Here is a 22,039-nt window from a genome sequence, read left to right on the forward strand (position 1 = left end):
TTGCCTGGGGCAACCGAGCGCCCCCGCCGCGGGGGAGCACGGTTATAATTTATAGGAGAGATTTATTTGAAGAAATATTACAACATATAAAAACTACATAAAGTATTAATTCCCACTTGTACAAAGCGGCCGATTATTTTCAATACAATGCGTCATAAAAACGCCCTCCCCTTCCCCCCCCACCCCGATCCCCCCGGCCATGGCAGCGGCGCGGGGACGGCAGGCCCGGCCCGGGCCCCGAAACAAAACCCAAAATAAAAACAAAACGGGGGGGGGGCAAAATAAATCAGTGCATGTTTGGGAGTCCCAGAGCGGAGACAGGAGCGGCAGGCGCTAGTCAGCGGTTTCCATCTTCTCCGGGCTGCTGGTCTCTGCGGAGAGAGGGGGGGGGGTGAAGGGGCCGCCCCGGGCAGGGGGATTCGCCCCGGTGGCGGAGGGCCACCCCCATCCTGTGCATCCCCACCACGGGGCCGGGGTTCCCCAGCCTCCCGCCGGGGTTCATCCGCTCTGAGTGGCAGGAAGCCCCCTGAACATCCCCAACGGGGTTGGGGGAAGCCTATCCCAGCCGGCAAGGTGGGATCCTGGGAAGTGGCCGCTCCCGCCCTGCTGCGAGGAGGGGGCCGCTAGCCGGAGCTCGGCAGCAGGGATTCGCCCCCAGACCTACCCATGGTGTCTTCTTTCAGCTTTGCCAACACACACGACTTGATCTCCAGCCCAATGGCTTTGGCTAGAGGAGGAGGCACTGCATTCCCGACCTGCCGATGGAGGGAGGGTCACGCTGGCGCTGGCTCCGCTTGCCCAGTGTGCTGGGGAAGGGGGCCACGCTCCAGCGGGGGGCCAGGGCCGCGCTCCGGCAGGCTCCACTCACCTGTCTGTGCTTGTCGAGGATGTTCCCGAAGAGCCGGTAGGTATCAGGGAAGCCCTGGGACCTGGCGCACTCCCTCACGCTCACCACCCGGTGCTGCTCCGGGTGCAGCACCCGGCCCTGAGACAGCAAGCGAGACGGGAGGCAGCTGAGCCAGGGCCGGCGCCGAGCCCCGGGGCTGCGTTTCAGAGGCACGCAGGACCCGGCGAGGCCACCAGCGCGGGCGCCAGCCGCGCACCCACCTGCTTGCCCATGGGCTCCGGGTTGGTGACGGTGGTGCTGAAGAAGCCGTCCCACTCCAGGCGCCCGTAGAGCCCGGCCCAGTGGTTGTGCCGGTTCCCGGTGTGGGGCAGGCACCAGGGGATGAGCGTGTTGAACTGCCGGTCCGCGGGGTCACAGGGCTTGCCTGGGGGAGACGGGGAAGGGTGAGGGGGTGGGCGCTGCGGGGTGCCGCGACCGCCGAGGGCCCAGTGCCTACCTTCCGCACACGAGCACACCCCCCGCAGCGCCCCGGAGCTGCTGCGGCCGTTCTTCTTCTCATGGTGCGTGTACCGCAGCTTCCGCGTGGTCGTGCCATCCGACAGCCGCACCTCGATGTTGGGCAGGTCTCGCCAGTCAGAGCCAGGGGCCAGGGGGATGTGCCTCATCCGCGCTGCGACCAGAGCGCTCATGTCCTGCAGATGCCGAGACCCGCGTTATCGCCCGCCGCCAGCCGACGGGGACTGGCCCCCGGACCTTGCCGCAGGGCGAAGGCAGCAGAGGGGCGCAGCTCAGCCGAGGAGCGGGACTGCAGCCCTGTTCCCACCTCTGGGAAAGGCTGTGGGAAAGAGACAGGTCCCTGCACCGCTGCAGGCCTTGTCTTCCCTCCCGGAGCGGGAAGGAGTCTGCGGGTAGGCGCACAGGGAGCGCTTTGGGACGCACGGCCTCTCTCGCTCCCCGTTTGCACAGCGTTGCCCACGCAACATCCCTGACCTAACCTCAGACCCGCATCTAGGCACGGCCTCCCCCCACCCCGCTTGCCATCCGCATCTGGCGGATGCTGGTGCAGCACGAAAGCAGCACTGCCTGGCCCCCCGCAGAGCCCCCGCACCTTGCAGATATGGTCCCTGAGGATGGGCTGATACTGAGAGCCCCGGATCTGCCTCTGGAACCAGGACTGGGGCTCCCCGTTGTAGGAGATCTCCAGGGCGGAGGCTCCGTTCCTGACCTCCGGCAGGTCGGACATGGTATCCCGCACCGTGATGGTTCGGAAGGGGCCGGAGTACGTCCTGGGAGGGAGGAGCGAGCAATGAGAGCGGCCTCCGCCCGATGCCCACAACGCTCGTCCTGCCCCTGTGAACGCCCCAGCCCCGCACTGTTTCGGAGGCTCACCGGGTGATATTGCTAACGAACTTCTTGTCATCCACCACAACGCTCAGCTGGCAGGCACGGGGCGCGAATACATGCAGCGGCTCAGGGAACATGGGTAGCTTCTCACCAGGGGCTGCGGCAAGAACGATGGCTCTCCGTCGCGTCTGGGCCACGCCGTATTGACCAGCCTGGGAACAAAAGGACACTCCTGAGGGGACAGCAACAAGGCCTGGAGCGTCCCCATCCAACCAGCGCCCTGAAAGGGCCGCAAGCGTCCCCTCCACCGGACCAAGGGAAGAAGAAACCCAAAGAACTTGAGCAGTAACAAAGCAGACTGCTCCTTCAGAGGTTATAGTTCATCGCAGAGCCAGGTTAGAGGAGAGTTAACTGCCTCAGGACCCGCTGTTAAAGGAAGGGCCCTGCGCGCATGGTCTCTGCCGCGCTCCGGCCGCGACTGCCCTACCTGCAGGACCCCGAAGGTGCACTGATAACCCATGCGGACGAGGCATCGCAAGGTGAGCTTCAGAACCATGGAGCGCTTGAAGGACACGAAGTTCCTCACATTCTCCAGCAAAAAGAACCGTGGCCTGTAGTAGTCACAGTAGCTACGAGGAGAAAAAGGGACACGTGAGCAGAGAGACAGAGCAACATTCGACGCCTGGGTTCTTCAGGACAAGCCCCCGACCCGCAAGCTCCTCACTGCTGCCTGCTCACCTGAGAAAGGAGACCACCAGGGAGTTCTTGAACTTGGAGTAGGTGCGGGAGTTGAAGCGATTCATGCCGCTGAAGCCTTGGCACGGGGGACCGCCACACAGCATCTCCACATCCCCCTTCTGCGGCAGCTTCTGCCCCAGAGAGTTGGTCTTCTCACCAGACATGACCAGCTTCAGCAGGACGTTGCAGTCCTCCGTGAACACGGTAGTGCCAGGATTGTTCAGCCGGAAGGCCTGGGCGGCTGGCTCCCACATCTCGATGGCCCAGAGCGTTTCCGACACACCTGGGGAGGGAGGCAAAGCAGAAGGTCTTGCGCTTGTGCAGCGAGGATTTCCTCACACCACCTCATCCAGCTCATGCTCCATCCCAAATGCGGCACCCAGGAAAAGGGACTGAGACACCAAGCAGGAACTCGGCGTGAGAGGCCAGCACTGATTCCCATCTCCCCATGGGCTCCGGTCATCTCCCAGCTGCTGTCCCGGCTCTGCGGCTCACCTGCCTGGTGGAAGCCCTCAGACAGCCCTCCACAGCCAGAGAACACGTCTAAGGTACGCAGCTTGGGCAGCTTCAGGTCAGCCGGCTCCTGCTCACTCTGCTCACAGGTCACAGACGATTTCCCTTTGCCTTTGCCTGCAAACAGGGCCCAGATCACATCAAAAGGCAAAGTCATTTCCTCCTCTTAGTGCTTACAAGGCAAATTCTTCTCCCCTCCTCCGCAGCAGTTAAAACACCAGCTTAAAGCACCTTTCTATCCATAATTGTTTCACTGCTATTGCCAAAATACACCCTTGCATTTGGAAGGGAAGTTCCTCATCTTTCCCAGTGCAATTCCTTTCCATCCAATGGCCCTTAGCCACAGACCATTTCTGCAGGTAAGGCTGGAGCCATGGTAACTCACAGGGCAGCTCCCCGTATCGGCAATGTTCCCCTGTGGTAGCAGGGTACGAAGCCCCGCACTGTGGAGCGACCAACCCCGGCAAAGGGCTTCAAGATCTCTGAGGGCACCACAGAACAGGGACAGCGCAAAGCACAAGGGACCCTACATTGTCACTGCAAGGTTTATTTCAGAGAGATTAGGCCTCACATGGCTTTCTCTTAGAAATAAAGCTGCAGACCACATAGCTGCATCCTGTGAGAACATCAGAGCAGGAGAAGTACACAGAAACATCTGGTTAGCGGGAGGTCTTATCTCTACTCCACAGCAAGTAACGGCAGACATGAACTGGTTCACTGGCTCGAGACCTCCCCAGCCAGAATTACCTTTCCCTTTCCCTTTCCCCTTCCCTTTATTCCCAGAGCTCCGTGCGTGGTTTGGAGGATCTTCAAAGTTCTTGGTTTTTGCATTGTAAGCCTGGGAAAAGAAAGAGATCGGGACACCTTACCACAAAGAGCTAAGAAACAACACAAACATTGCCAATAACCCCATCTGCACCGTGAAAACTGAGGGAACAACGCAGGAGCAGCGCTGGGGCGCGCAGAGCATGCGCCTTGTCTCCCGGCATGGCCTCAGGGCTGTCTGCCCTGCACAAGGTGCCAGAGAGGCCACTTGAGGTCTGAATGCGGCCCTTCACCTCCACAGAGAGCAACCGCTCCAGGGACTGTTAACAAACTCCTGGTGGCTTTTAATTTAAAGTATCCTTTCTATCTGAGACTTGGTCCCCCAAAAGACTGTGAAGTTCTGCGTGCAGCTGCAGACACTCATTCATGTGATGGCACCGCTGCAGAGGAGAGCCCTGGACTTGTGGTGAACAGCCCAGCGCAGCACTGCAGGATTTCCATGGCGCACATGCAGAGCTCGACACCCCTGCTCAGGCGCAGTCCCCTGGACTCGGCACGCCTGGGGACACAGCCAGGCCTGCCGGCTTCTGGCTCCCGCAGGACCCTCACCTCCAAGAAGTAGAAGCGGTCGAGCCCGCTGGCAGAATAGTCCTGGATGCTTTCCGTTAGGTCCTCCCCATACACCACAGTGCAGCGGCCCTGCACGGCCCGGAAGTCAACTGTTGTCTCCTCATCGCTCCAGTACAGGAGGTTGATGTCAGAGTGGTAACTGGCTTTCATGGACTTGTGCGTGTTCTCGGGCCTGCAGGGAAAGAACACCCTGGCTTGGGGAAAATGTTCCAGGAAAGCTCCTCACCCTGACCCAGCCCAGGCTCCAACGCTCGTTCTGCTGCACAGCTCTGTCTCCCCAGAGAGAGGAGGATTTATTTCCTCCTTCTGCACGTTTACTACCATCGCCTGGGCACAGCACCAAAGGAAGGACTTGTTTCATACCAAAGGGAGCTTTCTGGGTTTTCCTGGGAGAGAGGAGGGAATTGGCACTGAAGTTGGTAAACAAATTTAAAAGCAAAAAGATCTTAAGCAGGTAGAGCTGTTATGCTCAAAGTGTACCCGGTCTAAGTGTCTACATTCCTCTCTTGCTGCCAAGGCTCTTTGCACACATCTCCCCATGGCGCGTGGGAGATGACTAAGAGCCTGTAAATGTTTGGGTAAACACCTGCACCCCGGGATGGTGCTGGCGATGCTGCTCAGCACCAGTCTGCTCCCCGACTGGCAGGGAAAGCCCACTCAAGCAGCCGCACTAACCGAACAGAGATGCTCGAGGTACCTGTCTCAGGAGCATCCTTGTGTTGGAGGCACAGAGCTCTTCCCAGCCTCAAGAAGCCGGGAAGCAGGGTGAGCCCCTTCCTTGCCGCAGCTCGCTCTGCACCCACGTGGCGCAGACGGGCTCCCAACAGCGCGGCCCCGACGCCGCTCACCTGTAGAACTTGTAGATGCGTAGCTTGATGTCGGCCTCGTTGGGCTTGCCGTTGCTGCGGATGTTGCAGAAGATCTCTTTGATGCGGCCCACGCGGTACGGGTCAGGGGCATCCAGGTTGCTGCCCTTGATGTACTCTGAGTACTTGCGGTAGTGCTCCGGGTGCAGCTCCTCATCCACCGCCTCCTTCTTGGGGCGCTTGGCCGGGCTGGCAGGCTTCATACTGGGGAGCACGGGAGCAGGTGAGGGAAGGAGGCTGGGATACCTCTTTGCCCCAGGACATGGCAGCACAGAGCATTCTCCTCCCCCATCCCTGCCTGCTTCAACCTGGTCTCCTCTCCACGTTGCAGGGTGGCGGTGAGGATGGCCAAGCCACCCGCTCCGCAGCGCACTGATGTTTTACAGCCAGACTCTATCACAGCCCCCCAAACCAAGATACCTGCAGGTTGCTACCCCCAACCCTCTTCCCAAAGAGAGCTTTGCCCTAACTCTTGCTATAATTATAGGCAGCAGGCAGAGTCTTGTTCGATCTTTCATCTACTCGCAGCCAGTCTCTTTCTTTGGAAGGAAAAAAATACACAGGGATTTGAGTTCATCAGCCAAAATACAGTGGTTCAGCAGTCAGGATTGCCTTAGCAAAGAAAAGTCTCGCAATTTAATGTCTGCAGGTGAAACCAGTGATAAGGGCACCTTTATTTCTAACCTGAGCTTTTGTAATTGAGGGTAATGGGTGCTTAGTTCACAGGCAGGATTCATACTGCCCAGGGACTGCTATATCCTCTCCTACCTAAATGCTGGACAGAATAGTGTCCTTAGAAGTGCTTACAGCCCCCTGCAAGCACCAACCTGAAGGAAAAGGCTTCCGGCAGGAGGTAGACGCCGTCTCCTACCCTGTACTGCACTCCATTCTTGGTTGCCATCGCATAGAACATCTTCCCATCCCCCTCCTCCAGGGGCTCAGCCACTTTGGGTATCTCCTTTTGCCTCACCTCGTCTAGACGTGTGCAGCTCATGCAGAACCTGCAGGAGAAGGACAGCAGAGCGCCGTGACGGGAACCCCGGGGAGGCTGACCAGGGTGCAGCCCGGAGCCGAGAGGCGCCAGCTGCGGCAGAGCAGCTCCAGCAACGGGATGGCAGCTCCCCCTCGCCCCAGCAGTCCGGGGTGGTCAGGGCTGCCTTTCACACACTGAGTGACAGTTAAAACAGGTCCCTCAGCTGGCTGGGTCGAGGGAAAGGATACTGGCTGGCTCTGCCTTCAGCTCTGTGCTTGTGGAAGCATTGCAACAAGCATGTTCTCCTCCTTCAAAGTCTGTTGCCTGCCAGCCAGGAGGTGAGCAATCATGCCACTACTGAGCAGCAAGCTGCGGCTAAATTTAGTCCTGAGCGTGGCTGGAAAGCTCCTCTGCGATGCCCTGCAAGCTGCTTTCCCACACGCACTCACTTATATTTGTTGTCTTCTGTGGGCTGAGTTTTTGGAGGAGACTCGAACCGAGCGTACTCCTGGTCGTACCACATCTGGTAAAAGTAGGTTCTCCCGTCATCTTCCACCATCTTGATCTCCATATCCAGCCCACCCTGCTGGGAGAGAGATATTCACAGGGTCTGGCACCGCTGGGTCTCTCCTGGCGGCTGACGTGCTATTAGCGGCCGCAGCCAGCCAGGATTTGCAGGGCTGTCACCCACCTCCATGGACCAGTTCTCTGAAGGCGCCTTGTAGATAACTTTGACTTTGCCGTGGATGTAGGACAGCTGCATGTCCTCGCACTCATCCACCAGAAAGAGCTCCAGCGGGTCAGAGGTGGCTCCCAGGACAGTGTCTGAGCCAGGGCAGAACCAGTGGGCATGGAACATCTGGCCGCTGCTGTCCTCCCACATGGCAGTCACCCTGGGAGGGAAAGGAGCCTGGATTATGGGGCACCAAGAAAGGGCCGCAAAAGAGCAGGCGCATTGCTCTGAGCCTTGCCAGAGCTAAGAAGACCTTAGACAGCAGCACGGCTTGGTGGGGAGAGCAATCAGTGTTCCCCGCTCCACCCCTGCTCTGCTGAGCAGCCCTGGCAGGTCACATCAGCTGTGCCTGTGCAAACCCACCCCACCGCGAGCAGAGACCCAGCTTTTCAGCCCCACAGCACCAACCGGGCGAGGTAGAGGGGCTTGGTGGGATCGTCGGGGCTGACGGAGACACAGTCCCCCACCTCCAGAGTCTCCGAGTCGATGCACACCTTCTGGTAGTAGTCCTTCTTCCCATCGCTCTGCAGAGACATGGGACAGTCGGAGAGTCCTGTTAAAGCCCTGTGACAGCGAGCAATACAGCCGCGTGCCTCTGCCTGGAAGTGGCCAACGCAGTCCCCTTCACAGCCTGACCACGCGTCCCGGCTCCGTCAGCCGCAGCAGGAGGGAAGCAGGGCTCCCCTTTCCCACTGGGTTAGCTGCACACATGCCTGCCCCACCTCACCTTGATGGGCTCCCCCACCCAGGAAATGCGGCTCTTGTTCTGCTTCTTCTTCCTGCCCTGCAGCATCTTCTTGGGCGACGGCATCTCGGGGATGTTGTCATCCACTTCTTCATCCTCATCAGCTTCTCGGACAGCCAGGTTGGGGCACCTGGGGACACAGTGACCGTCATTGCAGCAGGGCTTTGTGCAGGGACCAGCCCAGATGGGGCACCAGCAAGGCCAGGCTGAGTCCCCCCATCCCTCTCTCCTGAGCAAGGGACTTCCACAGAGGCCTGGGCCAGATGAGATCCTGCTGCCCGCCCCTCCAGGCCACCCCAGGGGGACGTACCTCCTCTGCAAACAGGCCTGCTTACTCCGTCCGCTCCCCCCAAACTTCACCATGTTCTGGCAGGCCTTGCACTTCCCACACTCAGGCTGCTGACAGACCTGCAGCAGGGAGAGAGGGCAGGGTGAGCATGGGCAGACGCAGCAGAGATGCCCCAGGCAGGAGGGACAGGGACTCAGGGGAGCTTGGTGCCCTCAGGAATCGTTCCTCTATCCTGAGGGATGCAGCATCGGGGTGAACCCGCCGTGGGGCAACCCCAGCAGGGGCTGGGATGCTTGGGGTGGAATACGGGCAGGATATCAGGTCACTGCGGCTGGCTTCGCGCAAGGCTGCAGTTACCTCGCAGACGCCACAGCGCCGGCGCTTCGTAGCATTCTCCTTATCGTCCTCCTTCTCATCCTTCTCGATCTGCTCAGAGAAGAAGGTGTCGAAGATGAGGTACACCAGCTTGGTGGTAGTGGCCTTGGTGGGGCCTCTGTCCTTGTCTATTTTGGTGGGATGCCGGATGGCCTGCCGCCTCGCAGCTCGCCTGTAACCAAGGACAGGACGGTGAGAGGGGAGCCTGCACCTCGCGCCGCCAACAGCTCACAGCCCCCACCATGCAATCCCCGACAGCTGGACAGCCCGTGACCAGGGGAAAAGATCCCCAGGGAACAGAGCTCACCGTGGGGTGCCTGACAGTAAAGGACCACAGCAGGAGCCTGCAACAGGCTCTCCACGCTGGTGGAAACCAGTTCCGCTCCAGGGAGCGGAACTCAAGCACAAGCCGCGACTTGCACAGGGTCCCCAAGAGAGGCTGCAGCAGCACAAAGAGCAAGGCAAGGCGCCAGGGTCCCAACCATGTGACCTTCCCTCCCTTGGGGCAGCAGTGGGCAAAGGGTTTTCCACGGTGCCAGTTTCAGGACAATTTCTGCCCAAATCTCTCAGTGTTCCCTGTGCAATGAAAGCATCCAGTCCAAATCCTCAAGTCATCCCAGCTAGTAACAAGCAAAATGGTTATCCTGAAGTGATCCTACGTGCAAAGCAGCTAGGCGGATGGAAACTAACCTGCTGAGCATCTGGGAGGCGGCAAGGCCAATGACAGCAGAAAGCCCGAGAGACAGAGGCTGCGCCCAGAAAGGCCGGGGGGCACAGGGCTTACCTCTTCCCCAGGGTGACTCCGGCCAGCTTGATCAAGTCTCTCATGCAGGGTGTGATGAGGACGGGTGGCTCGTCGCTGTCCCCAGCTTCGTCGTAGCTTTCTACCTGCTCCACCACGAACTGGGCATGCCGCAGGAGTGAGTCCTCTGTGAAGCGGTTGAAGTTCAGCCCTGCGGGAGGCACTGTGGTCTGCAAGGACAGGTAGGTTAGGGAAAGGACGGCAGTGCAACACCCCTACACTGCACAGCGTTCCCCCAACTGCTGCAGGTGAGGAAGAGCTGCAAAAGCCAGCTTCTGGGAGGGCAGACAGCATCTCCTGCGAGGCTGGAACCCATCTCTGTGTGGGAGGAACAGCAGCGGTTCCCCAGGCTTTCCCTTGCGCTAGCTTTGTCTCCCACACAAACAGCAGCCACCAAGCAACACCAGAGCACGGGTGATTTCCCTTTGCATACTTGGTGCAGCCAGCTGTCCCTGAGACCAGTTGGACACGGCACATACAATGCTCCCAACCACCTGCCACGAGGCCACACTAACTCACTACATGTCATCAGGTAACTGGGACTACTCTGGAAAGGACCGGCCTTGTGGCTGTCAAGCAAAGGCATACGCTGCTGCCAGCCGCTCACCTCGATCTTGTTCAGCAGATCCTCGTAGCTGACGTCACGGTTGTTCTGCAGGAACTCGACAACAATTTTGCTCATGTAGATCTTCTCTTGCATGAGTGCAAAGATGGGCGCATACTCCTCGCTGGGCTCCATCAGGATGTAATCCGCAAAGGCTGCGGCAAAGAGAGAGCGCAGCAGATGGTAAATACTGGGGGAAGTTAGCAGTAAAGGCTGAGCTAGGACTGCAGCAGTACGGGTTCTCGGGGGGAGGCTAGCCTGTCCGGACTGTTACAAGGGACAGCACCAGGATACGACCTAAGCGCACAGGGAAGCCCAGAAGCAGCTCTACCACTAGCCAGGGCCAACATTCACCCAGCTATCAACGCCAAAGCAGCAGGGGCAGGAACTTGAGGTGGGGCACAGACTAGCATTCACACTACCCATGGACTAGTCTTTTATTCTTGGTGTGCTGTTACCTAATTAGAAACTACAGACAATCCAGGGTTTTTCTGTCACTAAAAACTCCATTTGCTGATGCACAGGAGAGTTAAATCCTCTGATATCACCTTTGCTTTGAACAGAACAGGTTATTGGAAGGGTTATGTTCCTTGCAGAAATGGTGAAGGGAAAAGCTTTTAAACCCCCCAAAACTCTGCTTCTTCTTCCAATTCAGCTAGAGAGCAGGACACCGAGAAAAAGCCAGCTGGGACATTGAAAGGCAAGAGCAGACTGGGGCCGGGCACTTCTCCAAGACTTTTCTCAACACAAACATTTCTAGAAAGTCCAAGGAGTGGAGCAAGAAAGCAACAGATCGCTGCAACAGAGGTCAAGAGCAAATAGAAAGCTCCTTCTGAGAGTGACCCCGACCAGCCTGCACATTGCATTGACACCCTCCTGTGGAGGAGGACCTGGAGGACAGGTCCTGCCTGGGAAGAGAGGCTGCACGCCTGCTGCAGGGAGAAAACGCGTCAGGCCACCTTGCTCATCCCAGTTCTCGCAGCCCGATCGTCCCTCCCCGCAGGAGGGGTGCGCACCACAAGCCTCGGGTCTTGCGCAGGGGACCGTTCACAGCTGTGAATGGACTGAGCTTGGCAGGAGGTTTTATGCAAGGTTAGCATAAACCGAATTGCTGCTGACTGAGCTAAATAAACCCAAACCAGAGCATCAGCACAGTCTTCCACCTCTGTTTCATGTCATGTGCTTGAAGGTGCAAGTTCACCACAGCAGCAACATCCACGAACCCACACGAAGCTTTTCCAACAGTCAGATGTGCAGCACAGACACTTAACCCAATGCACTGGGGCTCTCTCAGCCAAGCCTCCCGCCCCTTGCACACCCACCTGTGGTGAAGCCGATCAAGGCCTTCTCCCCTCCATCAAAACCCGTGATCCACCAGGCATTTATGGGTCCCAGCTTCTTGGCTCTCACACCACCTGAAGGGGAGAAGACACAGATTTCAGTCCTTGGTGCAGAGGTCTTGCTGCCCCACACCCAGACAAACAGCAACACAAAACGCTGCTCGGTCAGAACCAACTCCATTTTGCCCATAGCATCGAGCCAAGAGTTCAGGGGAAACAGCGGAAGCCCGGCAGCCTGATGCTGCTACGTTTCAGCTCAGAACCAGCGTCCCCACGTGCCTTGCAGGCACAGGCAGAGCAGCACCCGTTGCCCGCTCCTTGCTGCCAGAACCCATCCTAGAGCACAGGCTGATGAGAGCAGGGGAGGACATCCCGCTCACAGTCCTCGAGGCTCCTCTGAGCCAGACTCACCGTCCAGACATGGGTTGTCATCATATATCGGTTTCACGGCACCGCTGAAATACAGCTCTATATTCCTCTCTATCAGGCCAGTATCAAATGGGCACAAGTGACCTCGTTTGTCATAGACACTGTTGGGAAGAAAAATGAGGAGAAAAGTTTGTAGCTTGTGCATTGCACCAAGAGATTTAAAAATAAAGCGTTTCCCAGCCAGTTTCCCTGGACGGAGGAAATCTCACCTAAAAGAGGTGACTTTATGCTGCGGCAAGTCCTCATAGCTTTCAAACCCATCTTCATTAGCATCAAAGAGAGATAAGCGCTCATCTGTCAGCATTTCTGGCTCCTCCAGCTACGTGAGAGAGAGATACGAGTGCACTGAAAGAGTTAGCGTGACAGCGTTCCCCAGAACCAAAAGAGGGAGCAGCAAGTCACTTACAGCATCATCAGGATCCCCCTGGAAGAACTTGAGGTCAGGGTCATCGAGGTACTGTCTGCAGTCGACGCACTTGGGAGGGGTGGTCTGCGAGATGCAGAGGATGGCATGAGCTTCTCTCTCACCACGCTTCAACCCACGACACAAAGTTCCTTCCCCATTAAACAGCCCTACACTTTAGTCCAGCCCTCCTTTCCAAAGTGTCCAGGTAGCCAAACAGTGGCTGATGCCCTCACTTCAAGGTGGCATTCTCTGCTCCACCGCCAAGGGAGGTCAGCTCTTGCCCTGGCCCAGCTCACGTGGGCTGTGATGCTCTCTAGCGTGCCTCAGCCTCTGTTTTTTGGAAGCTGTGTGTGCCAGTAAGGGCATTATTTTTCCCTTAGTGAAGCCTAACCACTGCTTGGAACAGCTGAAAAAATAAGTGCCAGAAGTGCTGAGACATGAACAAGAAAAGCAACTTACTTTAGCAGGCGGTGTAGTTTTAACCTGAGTAATTTCATCTTTTATCTCAGACCTGAGTGCAAGAACATATAAAGAGAAGGAATAAAGATACAGAGCAGCATAACCTCCCAGGTGCCCCCTAAAGCTGACGTGGCCAGGAGGGTAGAGCGGCCCGCGAGCCTCACAGCAGTGCGGAGGGCCCTGGAGTCCCTCCTCTCCCAGCACGGAGGTCTCTGCGCTCTGCCCACTCCCCCGCATGCTGCTGATCCCCCTGGAAGAGGCCAGGGCAGAGACACCGCCTGGGGCGGCTGGATCTACGCTACAGCCTCGCAGGAGGGATGGGAGCAGACATTTGTTTAGTCCAGTGGCACATCTGGACAAGTCAACTTTTAATGGCACTCGAACACTTCAGTCGCTTGGGCCAGAGCCAAAACACAACAAAGAAACCTGACAACGCAAAGAAGTTTGGTCCGAACGGGAGCCAGGCATCGGTGGACCTGGGCCGTGAAGCTCAGGGGCATCTTTTACCTTCAGCAACAGAACAACTAACTGCAAGCGCAAAGCAGAAGGATCTCTGAACCAGTCCATCGTTCCAGGTGCTTCATCACTGAAACATCTTCCTCTTGGGAGCTAAACCGCCCCGATTTACACAGCGCTGCCTCCCTCCCGCACTAACAGTGCCAATGCAGACAGAAACGTTCATTGCCATTGAGTCCTTCACCGCTGTCTTCTGCTGTGGGCAAACACAGGCACCAACATGCACCGGCCCAAACACCCCATCAGAAAATACACGTACATACAACTCTCCTTCTTACCCTTCTTTGGTTTCAATTTTAATCCTTTTCTCATCTTGTTCCTTGAGGGGGAAAAGGAAGAAAAGGCCTAAGAGGAGGATAGTGCCTGTGTCTGGAGCGCACGATGCCCTCCAGAACAACACGCATGACCACAGCTTGGTGGTGGCCCAGCCAGGACCTCGTCTGCGAACAGCTCCGGTACGCACCTCTTCCAGCTCCTCTTCCTCCTTCTCCACGCTTTTCTCTTGCTTCACTTCCCCATTCACCTCCTCTGACTTCCGTTTGTTGGATCTGCCAGTTTTAAACACAAAGACTCAACCCTTGGGTTCAACACCAGAAGCAAAGAGCTTTCCAGGGGGGCAACAGGCTGGACTCCAGGCAGGCTCCCCGACACCGGTCTGCAGCCTGGAGCAGGGCTCCTCTGGACACTGCCCAGCTGGCCCTCGGGGCCAATCCTCCTGGATAACCACAGACCCGCAAGTTTTGGGAGTGAACCTATCGACCCCGAAGGCTCAGTGCAGCAGATGGAGGGAGAAGAGGGCCAAGGCCCCACAAGGACACAGTAGGGGAGGTACAGGTCCCAGCTCTGCAAACGTACTGACCCTTTGGAAAACATGGCCAGGATGGACGGCTGCCGGCCGGAGCTCCGAGTGACCCGGGAACTGGCAGGAGACTCTGTCAGAAAAACAGCAAGGAACTGGATTAGCGGCAGAGACTCGCTGCCCTCCACCTCTAGGAAACCCCTCCAGCAACACCCCAGGGCCTGGCTTTCACCACCACGAGCCGCGGGGCCGGGGCGGCAGCAGGTGAGCGACACCCTCCCTCGCGTTCCCATCTCCCGGGGCAAGTCGCAGAGGCCCCGGAACCCTTACGGGGGGCTCTGCTTTCCGCATCAGCAGCCCCTCCGCATCCCCAGGAGCCTCTGCACTCCTGCTTCGTATTTAACTGCAGCAGGTTGTTTCTGAGCACCAAGCTGTTGCTCTCTAAGTGTGTTTGAAGAGGCGACAAAACCAGAGCGGGGAGGTTAGAAAAGTGAAGGTTACATGTGTACAGAGCCCCTCGCACGAGGGAGCTGCACAGCGCGTGCTGCTACAGCCCGCGGCCGCTCGAGGAATTTCTCCTCGGCCTCCCGACACCTCTGCACCAGGTGGTCCTTAAAAGCAAGCGCGTAATGACGCCAGCCTGGCGCGCAGCTGGGGGAGCGCAGGGCGGCCGGTCACCTTGGAGCCGGGGCACCGAACGGCCCCAGCCCCGGAGAGCTGCGCTCGCCGGCCCTCGGGGCAGCCCTTCCCCAGGCCGGCCGGGAACCCGGCACGGGGGCAGCCAAGGTCTCTCCGCAGGGGTGCTGGGAGAGGGAAGGCAGCTGGGATGGGGGATTTGGGCCGCGTGGGCTCTCAGGGTCCCTCCCAGCCCTGTGGCCCCCGATCCGCAGGGAGAGGAGCCTCCCGGCGCAGCAGGGCGTTCAGGGCCGCGCGGTGCCTCAATTACTTTTGCTCTCCCCATTGGATCTGCTCCTCCTGGCCTTGCGGGTCCGCGGCGTGGGAGCTGACGAAGAGGAGGAGGACGAGGCTGCCGCTTCCTCCATCTCCATCGCGCTGTCCTCCTCCCCATCCGGCCCTGCCCGCTCCGAGTCCTCATCGCTCCCATAGGCGCCGTTCTTGGAGCAGCCGTTGGACGCCTGGAGCAGTGGCGCGGCGTCTCCGTTCTCCGCTGAGAGCTCCCTGTGGAGCAGGGCTTTCACCTTGGCCAGGTACCTCTCCTGGGCCGGCGGGGAGAGAAGGGCATCGGTTAACTGCCGCCCGCAGCCTCAGGCCAGCGGCGCAGCAGGAGCGGCAGTGCCAAGGCAGGCCGGTCGCAGGGCCGCTCCGCATGCAGGGCCTCACCTCCGACAGCTCCTCGCACCGGAGCTTGGTCTCGAGCTCGATCAGCTGGTTCTGCACGTCCGCTTGCAAGAAGCCATGGATGAGGCTCAGCTTCTCCCTGACACACTCCTGCGGGGACAGAGGGACGTGTGTCAGGCGGGCAAGGAGGCGTCGGCGGCCAGGGCCTCCCCGCGGGGCTCGTGCGGCGGCGGCGGCGTCTCCGCGGGCTGAGCCGGGCCGAGCCGCCCGCCGCTCCTAACCCCCGGCGCCGCTCACCGGGAACTCCTGAGCCCGCGTGTGACATGACATGATGGCGGTTTCCATGACAACCAACAGCACCGACATGGGATTACGACCTCCCGGCAGGGCATGGGTCCAGGCAGCTGGGGAGGAGGGCCAGCGAGGGAGAGGGGCTCTCGCTTTACGCGCCCACGGCCCCGGCCCCGGCCCCGGCCCCGGCCTGCCCTGCCAGGGGTGGCGGGCGCCATCCCTTCCCCTTCGCCCCGCGCACGTGGCAGGGATGGGCCAGGGCCCCCGGCACGACGGCTACCGCATCCCAGAAGCGGCCGCCGGGCCAAGAGCAAGGCGCGAGTAACGGCCTCCGAGCACTCCCTTCCATGCCACACCGATGAATCACAGTCCCGAGGCAGACGCTTAGCGCAAGAGTCACGTCCGTTCTGAGCGCTGGGGAGACGGCTCGGAAATCCCGCCGAATTCCACCAAAGCAAGCCGCTCCGCCAGCCCGGCAGGAGACGCGGGCGGGCCAGGGCCGAAGGGAGCACCCTGTGACGGGGCTGCTGCCGGGGAGCTCTTGGGCGCAGCCGCGCTGGACAGCAGCCCCGGAGTACGAGCCGAGCATGTGCAGCACCAAAAGCCCCGGGAAACACGGCTCTGGCTCCAGACGGTCCCCAAGAACGGGCACAAGCAGGGGATGGACGGATGGGCTGTGCCAGAAGCACTTACCTTCTCGCTCAGGCTGTCTTCATCCCGCTCCAGATCTTGCAGGCTGCAAGAGAAGTTTTGGAGGTCAGACCACCTCCCTGCCACCGAGTGACGAGGCAACAACAGACCTTGGCTCCGCAGGGAGGGAACGCCGGGAGGAACGGCGGGCAGGAACATCCGGAGCATGCCCCTGCGACCTGCTCGGGGAATGGCAGTGAGAGCCCGCAGGCCGCGGGCTCCCAAGGCGCCTCGACGGCTCCCCAAGCGTCGCCCTGCACGCGAGCTGCAAATGCAAAGCGCTGCCCAACTCCCCCATCCCGAAAGGGACCCCCGGACCCAGACGCCCAGCCGACCTGCCGCTCCGGGGCCACCGCTGCCCGGACGCGGGGGCCCACGAAAGCATGGAGCCGCGGGGGCCAAGGCGCTGGCCGCGCGCCACCCCGGCCGGGGAGACAACACAAAACCCCCGGTGCGAGCGGCCACGTGTCGTCGTCCCGGCTCGGCCGCCGCGCCGCTCCGGCCCGCCGTGCCTCCCCGGCCGGGCTCGCAGTGGCACAAAGGCGCCGCAGCAACGCGGAGCTGGGAGAGGACCTTCGGCGCGGCCTCGGCGCCCTCCAGGCACGGCACCGCCCCGAACCGGGGCCGCGGGGAGGAAACCCGTCCCCACCGCCGCTCCCCCCGAGCCACCGCTTCCAGGCGCCGCGGGAGGCTCCCTGCAAGGAGCTGGAGCACGAGCGGAGCCCGCTGTCCGCCCAGCATCTGCCGCCGGCCGCGGGGACGGCTCTGGCAGATCCGGCCCCCCCCGGGAACGCCGAGCCGGGGCCCCCCGTGCTGGGGCGGACGCGGCTGTGCCGGATGGACGCGGCGCCCACCAGCTCCGAGCCGGGCGCCCCGCGCGCGCGACTCGCCTCTGGCCTCCCGCCCCCAGCGGCAGCGTTTCCCTCTCCTCCCGCCGCCCGCGTGCGATTCAACGCCCCATGGACCCGCTTTCGGTCGCCCGCCTGCCCGCGCCCCGGCGCCGTTCTCCCCTCTCGCCGCGGGGAGCGGTGGAAAGCCGGTGGCTCCGGGGGCCCCGCGGCACACGGGGGGGGGGCCAAGCCCACCGCAGGGAGCCGCCGCAAAGCCGCCCAGCCGCCCCTGGCGCCGGATGCCGGTCAATCTCGTCCCGGAGCAGCACCTGGGGTCGAGGGAGGCCATGCCGCCAGGGAGCCGGCGGCTGCCGGGGAGGCAGCGTCCGCCCGGGGCTGCTCCAGCGGAGCGGGGCACGGCGGCTCCTCCGCCGGGGAAGCGTCGCGGGGGGCCTGGCGCCAGCCCCGCTCCTGGCAGGGCAGCGGACAGATAAGGTCGGAGCGCGCCAAGGCTGTGCCGCGCGGCGGCGGCGGCGGCAGCGGCGGCGGGCGCCCAACCGGAAGAGCCACGAGCCGTCGCCGGAGGCCGGCCGGCCGCACCTGGGCCGCTCGGTGCGTCCCCGCAGAGGCGGCCAAGCGGGAGCGGGGGGAGACGGCGAGCGCGGCCCCCCCCTTCCCGCCGGCCTGGGGACACCGGAGCCGAGCGGAAGGGACAATAGCCGCCGGGGAGCGCGGCTCGAGCCGCGCAGGAAGCGCCAGCCCCTCCATGCGCCCGCCAACGCTCCCCGCGGCGCCCGGGGGCCCCGGGCCAGGCCCCCGGCACGCCGGCGCCGGCACCCTGCTCGTGCCGGCTCTTTCCGGAGCGGAACGGGACGCGCAGGCGCGGTTTTCCCGCACAAAATCCCGCCGGGGGGCACGTTCCCGTGGCCCTGTCCTGGGGGAAGGAAAGTTTGCCGGAGCGCCCCGTTTCCGCCCCCAGCCCCTCTCCTCTCCCGACCCCCCAGGAGAAATAACAACAGGAATTTCCGTGCCCATCTCTCCCGCCCAGACAAAGGCGAAGGCTGGGCGGCCCGGGGTTCTCCCGGCCGGAAAGGGGCCGGGTGCCCCCGGCCGGGCGCACCTTCGCTTCCTGCCCCGAACGGCGGCGCCGAGACAAAGCCGCCGGGGCGAGCCGGGGCGTCCCCAGGGCCACGTGGGGCCCCGGGCGCGGGGCAGCGCCCGCCTGGCCCTGCCACCTGCCGCGACGGGGACGGGGACCGGCCGCCCACCGCCGCCACGCGGGGACGGGGACGGGACCCCGCGGGGCAGTGCTGGGGGGTCGGGGTGTGGCAGGGGGGCTGCGCAGTGCTGCGCAGCACCAAGGGGGTCAGTGCAATGCGTGGGGGTGTCAGTGCAGTGTTGGGGTCAGTGCGATGCATGGGGGTGTCAGTGCAGTGCATTGGGGATGTCAGTGCAGTGCTGGGGGGCAGTGCAACACACGTGGGGTGTCAGTGCAGTGTTGGGGGTAGTGCAGTGCATTGGGGGTATCAGTGCAGTGCTAGAGGGCAGTGCAATACATTGAGAGTGTCAGAGCAGTATTGGGGGGTAGTGCAGTGCATTGGGGGTGTCAGTGCAGTGCTAGAGGGCAGTGCAATACATTGAGAGTGTCAGAGCAGTATTGGGGGGCAGTGCAGTGCATTGGGGGTGTCAGTGCAGTGCTAGAGGGCAGTGCAATACATTGAGAGTGTCAGAGCAGTATTGGGGGGCAGTGCAGTGCATTGGGGGTGTCAGTGCAGTGCTAGAGGGCAGTGCAATACATTGAGAGTGTCAGAGCAGTATTGGGGGGCAGTGCAGTGCATTGGGGGTGTCAGTGCAGTGTTGGGGTCAGTGCAATGCATTAAGGGTGTCAGTGCAGTGCTAGGAGTCAGTGCACTGCATGGGGACATCAGTGCAGCGCTGTGCACTGCTGGGCGTCAACGCAGCGTATAGCAGCGTGATGCAACATATGGGGGTCAGTGCAGTACGCTGCATGTGGGGCGGCAGTGCAGTGTTGGGGGTCAATATATGGCATGGGCTGTCAGAGCGGTGCACAGTGGTCAGTGCACTGCACGGGGCTGTCAGTGCAGCACTAGGGGTTCAGTGCATTAAATGGGGTGCCAGCACAGTGCACGGGGTGTCAGTGCAGTGCCAAGGCTCATTGCACTGCAAGGGGTGTCAGCAAGGTGCAGAAGAATGCAGTGCACTGCATGGGGGTGTCAGTGCAGCGCTGGGGGCTGGTGGGCTGCATGGAGGCGTCAGTGTAGTGTCAGGGCTCAGTGCACTAAATGCGGTGTCAGCGCGGTGCACAGTGGGGCAGTGCACCGCAGGGGGTGTCAGTGCGGTGTCAGGGCTGGGTGCACTGCAGGGGGTGTCAGCGCGGTGCACGGGGGTGCAGTGCACTGCACGGGGTGTCAGTGCAGCGCCAGGGCTTGGTGCACTGCACAGGTTGTCAGTGTGGTGTCAGGGCTCGGTGCACTGCAGGGGGTGTCAGTGCGGGGCACGGGGGTGCAGTGCACTGCACAGGTTGTCAGTGCGGTGTCAGGGCTCGGTGCACTGCACGGGGGTGTCAGCGCGGTGCACGAGGGTGCAGTGCACTGCACGGGGTGTCAGTGCAGCAGGGCGCTGCACGGGGGCTGTCAGCGCGGCGCCCGGGCTCGGCGCGGTGCACGGGGTGTCGGTGCGGTGCACGGGGGGTCCGTGTCGTGCACGGGGCTCGGGGGGCCCGTGCGGCGCGGCGCGGCGCGGCGCGCGGTGCAGCCGGGGCCTGCAGCGGCGGGGCGCGGGCAGCGGCAGCGGCGGCAGCGGGGCCGGGCGGGGCCGGGCGGCGGCGGCGGCGGGGCCGGGCGGCGGAGGGCACTCACCGTCGGCGCAGCTCGGCGGGCAGCAGGGCGGGCGGCAGCGGGGCGGCCCGGGCCGGCATCGGGGACGGCGGCGGGAGCGGCGGCGCCGGGAGGCGATTTCGCGCGGAAACCAGCGCCGGGGGCGGGGCGGCGGCGGGCGAGACCATAGCGGCGCGGGGGGGCACCGGCCCGGGCGGGACCATTCGCGGCGGGGGGGAGCGGCGGCGGGCGAGACCATTCACGGAGAGGGGGAGCGGGGGCGGGCGAGACCATTCGGGGGGCGAGGGGGGCACCGGTGCGGGCGAAACCATTCACGGGGGGGGGAATGGAGGGTGGACGAAAGCATTCAGGGTGGACGAAGCCATTCGGGGGGGGGGGAAAGACAGGGCGGACGAGACCATTCCCAGGGGGGCGGACAAGACCATTCCCGGGGGGGTCACGGGCGGGACCACTCTCGGGGGAACGGCCGGGATCCTGGGGGGGGGAGGGAGGGGAGACGGGCCCAGACACGGCGGGGGGCCGGGTCGGACCTGGGGGGGGTGGGGCCGGCGGGAGGACGGGACCATCGGCGGCGGGGGGTGGGCGAGCCCACGGCCGGGCGGCGCAGTAGAGGCTCGGCGGGCAGCCCCGGGGCGGTACCTTTGCGGCGGGGCGGCCGGTGCGGGGCGGCGCGGGGAGACGCGTCCCGGGAGGGCCGGGCCCGGCGGGCGACAGGGCCGCCTCAGGGGGGCGGGCGCGACCACTGCGCGCGCGGGCGGGGGGGGCGGGCTGTGCTGTTCCACGGGGGCGGTACCATTGCGCGGGAGGGGGGGGCGGGCGCTACCACTGCGCGGGGGCGGTACCATTCCACGGGGGCGGTACCATTCCACGGGGGCGGTTCCACTGCGCGGGCGGGGGGACGGTACCACTCGGCGGGGTGGGGGCGCGGGCTGTACCACTCCTCAGGCAGGGCGGGCGGTACCATCCCCCCCCCTTCCACAGGGTGCGCGGGCAATACCATGTCTTCTGGGGAGGGGGGTGCTGGGATGGACCACGGTGGCTGTCGGGGGGGGTTCCATGGGTTGCACCCCCGGGGCAGGGAGGGCTGGGGGCCAGGGGTCAGAGGGCAATTCCATTTGGGGTGGGGGGGATTGGGATGTACCATCCTCGTGGGGGTGGGCCAGGCCCAGTGCAGCCCCAGGGCTGCTCTACAGCAGCCCCCCCAGGGTGGGGCCGGGCCGTGGGGCGCCGGAGCCCCCCCCCGGGGCCGTCTGGGACCCGAGGTCACGGTGGCCCCGGGCCCACGAGGGCCGACCCCTGCGCCGCGTGCCGAGGGGCCCGGCGGCACGCGCACGAGCATGCCCACGGGCACGAGCACGCACGCGCACGGGTGTGCACGCACACGCGCACACGCGGGCACACGCACACACGCACGTGGGCAGAAGCACACCTGCATGCACACCGATGTGCGTGCACACCGTGGGATCAAGAGAGAATTCGGGGAGAAAGATAAGGGGGCACAAAGGGAAAAACAGGACGTGGCAGCCAAAACACACCACCCTTTTGCAACATGAGTAACGAACTGGCTGGTGAAGGCCAGGCAGTTTGTTCCAGCTGCACGGCGGGGGTGTCGCGGCCCGCCCCGACCACAAAGGGTCGCATCCCGAAAAATAATTGCTGCTCACGGACCGTTGACCTGTAGTACCCCTAGCCTCGTTATCCCTGATTACCATATTAAAAAAGCGCCCTTTGCTGCATAACAATATGTAAATAAGGGGGGGGCATACCCCCAACAACCGCGCAAATGGCAATCTGGCCAATGAAGTTTGTATGTCTGCTGCGCTTCCACATCCCCCCTTCAACTATAAAACAGAGGAGAGCTCACTAAAGTTTCTGGAAGGGAAGAAAACTGAACCCCT

At 62.3% G+C, this 22,039-nt stretch overlaps 1 protein-coding gene across 5 annotated transcripts; it reads right to left on the minus strand.

The window, feature by feature from the left end:
* Positions 1 to 68: 68 nt before the first annotated feature.
* DNMT1 (DNA methyltransferase 1) lies at positions 69 to 20,254 on the minus strand. Of its 5 annotated transcripts, none has more exons than XM_067314656.1 (34): positions 20,163 to 20,254; positions 16,457 to 16,499; positions 15,515 to 15,622; positions 15,120 to 15,390; positions 14,234 to 14,306; positions 13,838 to 13,922; positions 13,653 to 13,693; positions 12,859 to 12,910; positions 12,400 to 12,483; positions 12,203 to 12,312; positions 11,976 to 12,094; positions 11,547 to 11,639; positions 10,228 to 10,379; positions 9,603 to 9,790; positions 8,801 to 8,990; positions 8,465 to 8,562; positions 8,137 to 8,284; positions 7,818 to 7,933; positions 7,368 to 7,569; positions 7,126 to 7,259; positions 6,531 to 6,704; positions 5,686 to 5,907; positions 4,817 to 5,009; positions 4,190 to 4,280; positions 3,425 to 3,559; positions 2,930 to 3,212; positions 2,679 to 2,820; positions 2,237 to 2,403; positions 1,956 to 2,133; positions 1,344 to 1,539; positions 1,108 to 1,271; positions 869 to 985; positions 665 to 755; positions 69 to 371 (listed from the first exon to the last, which is right to left on the minus strand). In XM_067314656.1, exons 1-34 carry the CDS (start codon positions 20,219 to 20,221, stop codon positions 334 to 336), a joined length of 4,557 nt encoding a protein of 1,518 aa, XP_067170757.1. In that variant the 5' UTR covers positions 20,222 to 20,254; the 3' UTR covers positions 69 to 333. The 5 variants fall into 5 exon arrangements, with proteins under 5 accessions (XP_067170757.1, XP_067170756.1, XP_013817363.2 ...); XM_067314655.1 differs by having other exon boundaries at positions 7,126 to 7,262; XM_013961909.2 differs by lacking the exon at positions 20,163 to 20,254 and having other exon boundaries at positions 16,457 to 16,649.
* Between the last annotated feature and the right edge of the window lie 1,785 nt (positions 20,255 to 22,039).

The sequence above is a fragment of the Apteryx mantelli genome, chromosome 36 (assembly GCF_036417845.1).
Source record: "Apteryx mantelli isolate bAptMan1 chromosome 36, bAptMan1.hap1, whole genome shotgun sequence".
NCBI lineage: Eukaryota > Metazoa > Chordata > Aves > Apterygiformes > Apterygidae > Apteryx > Apteryx mantelli.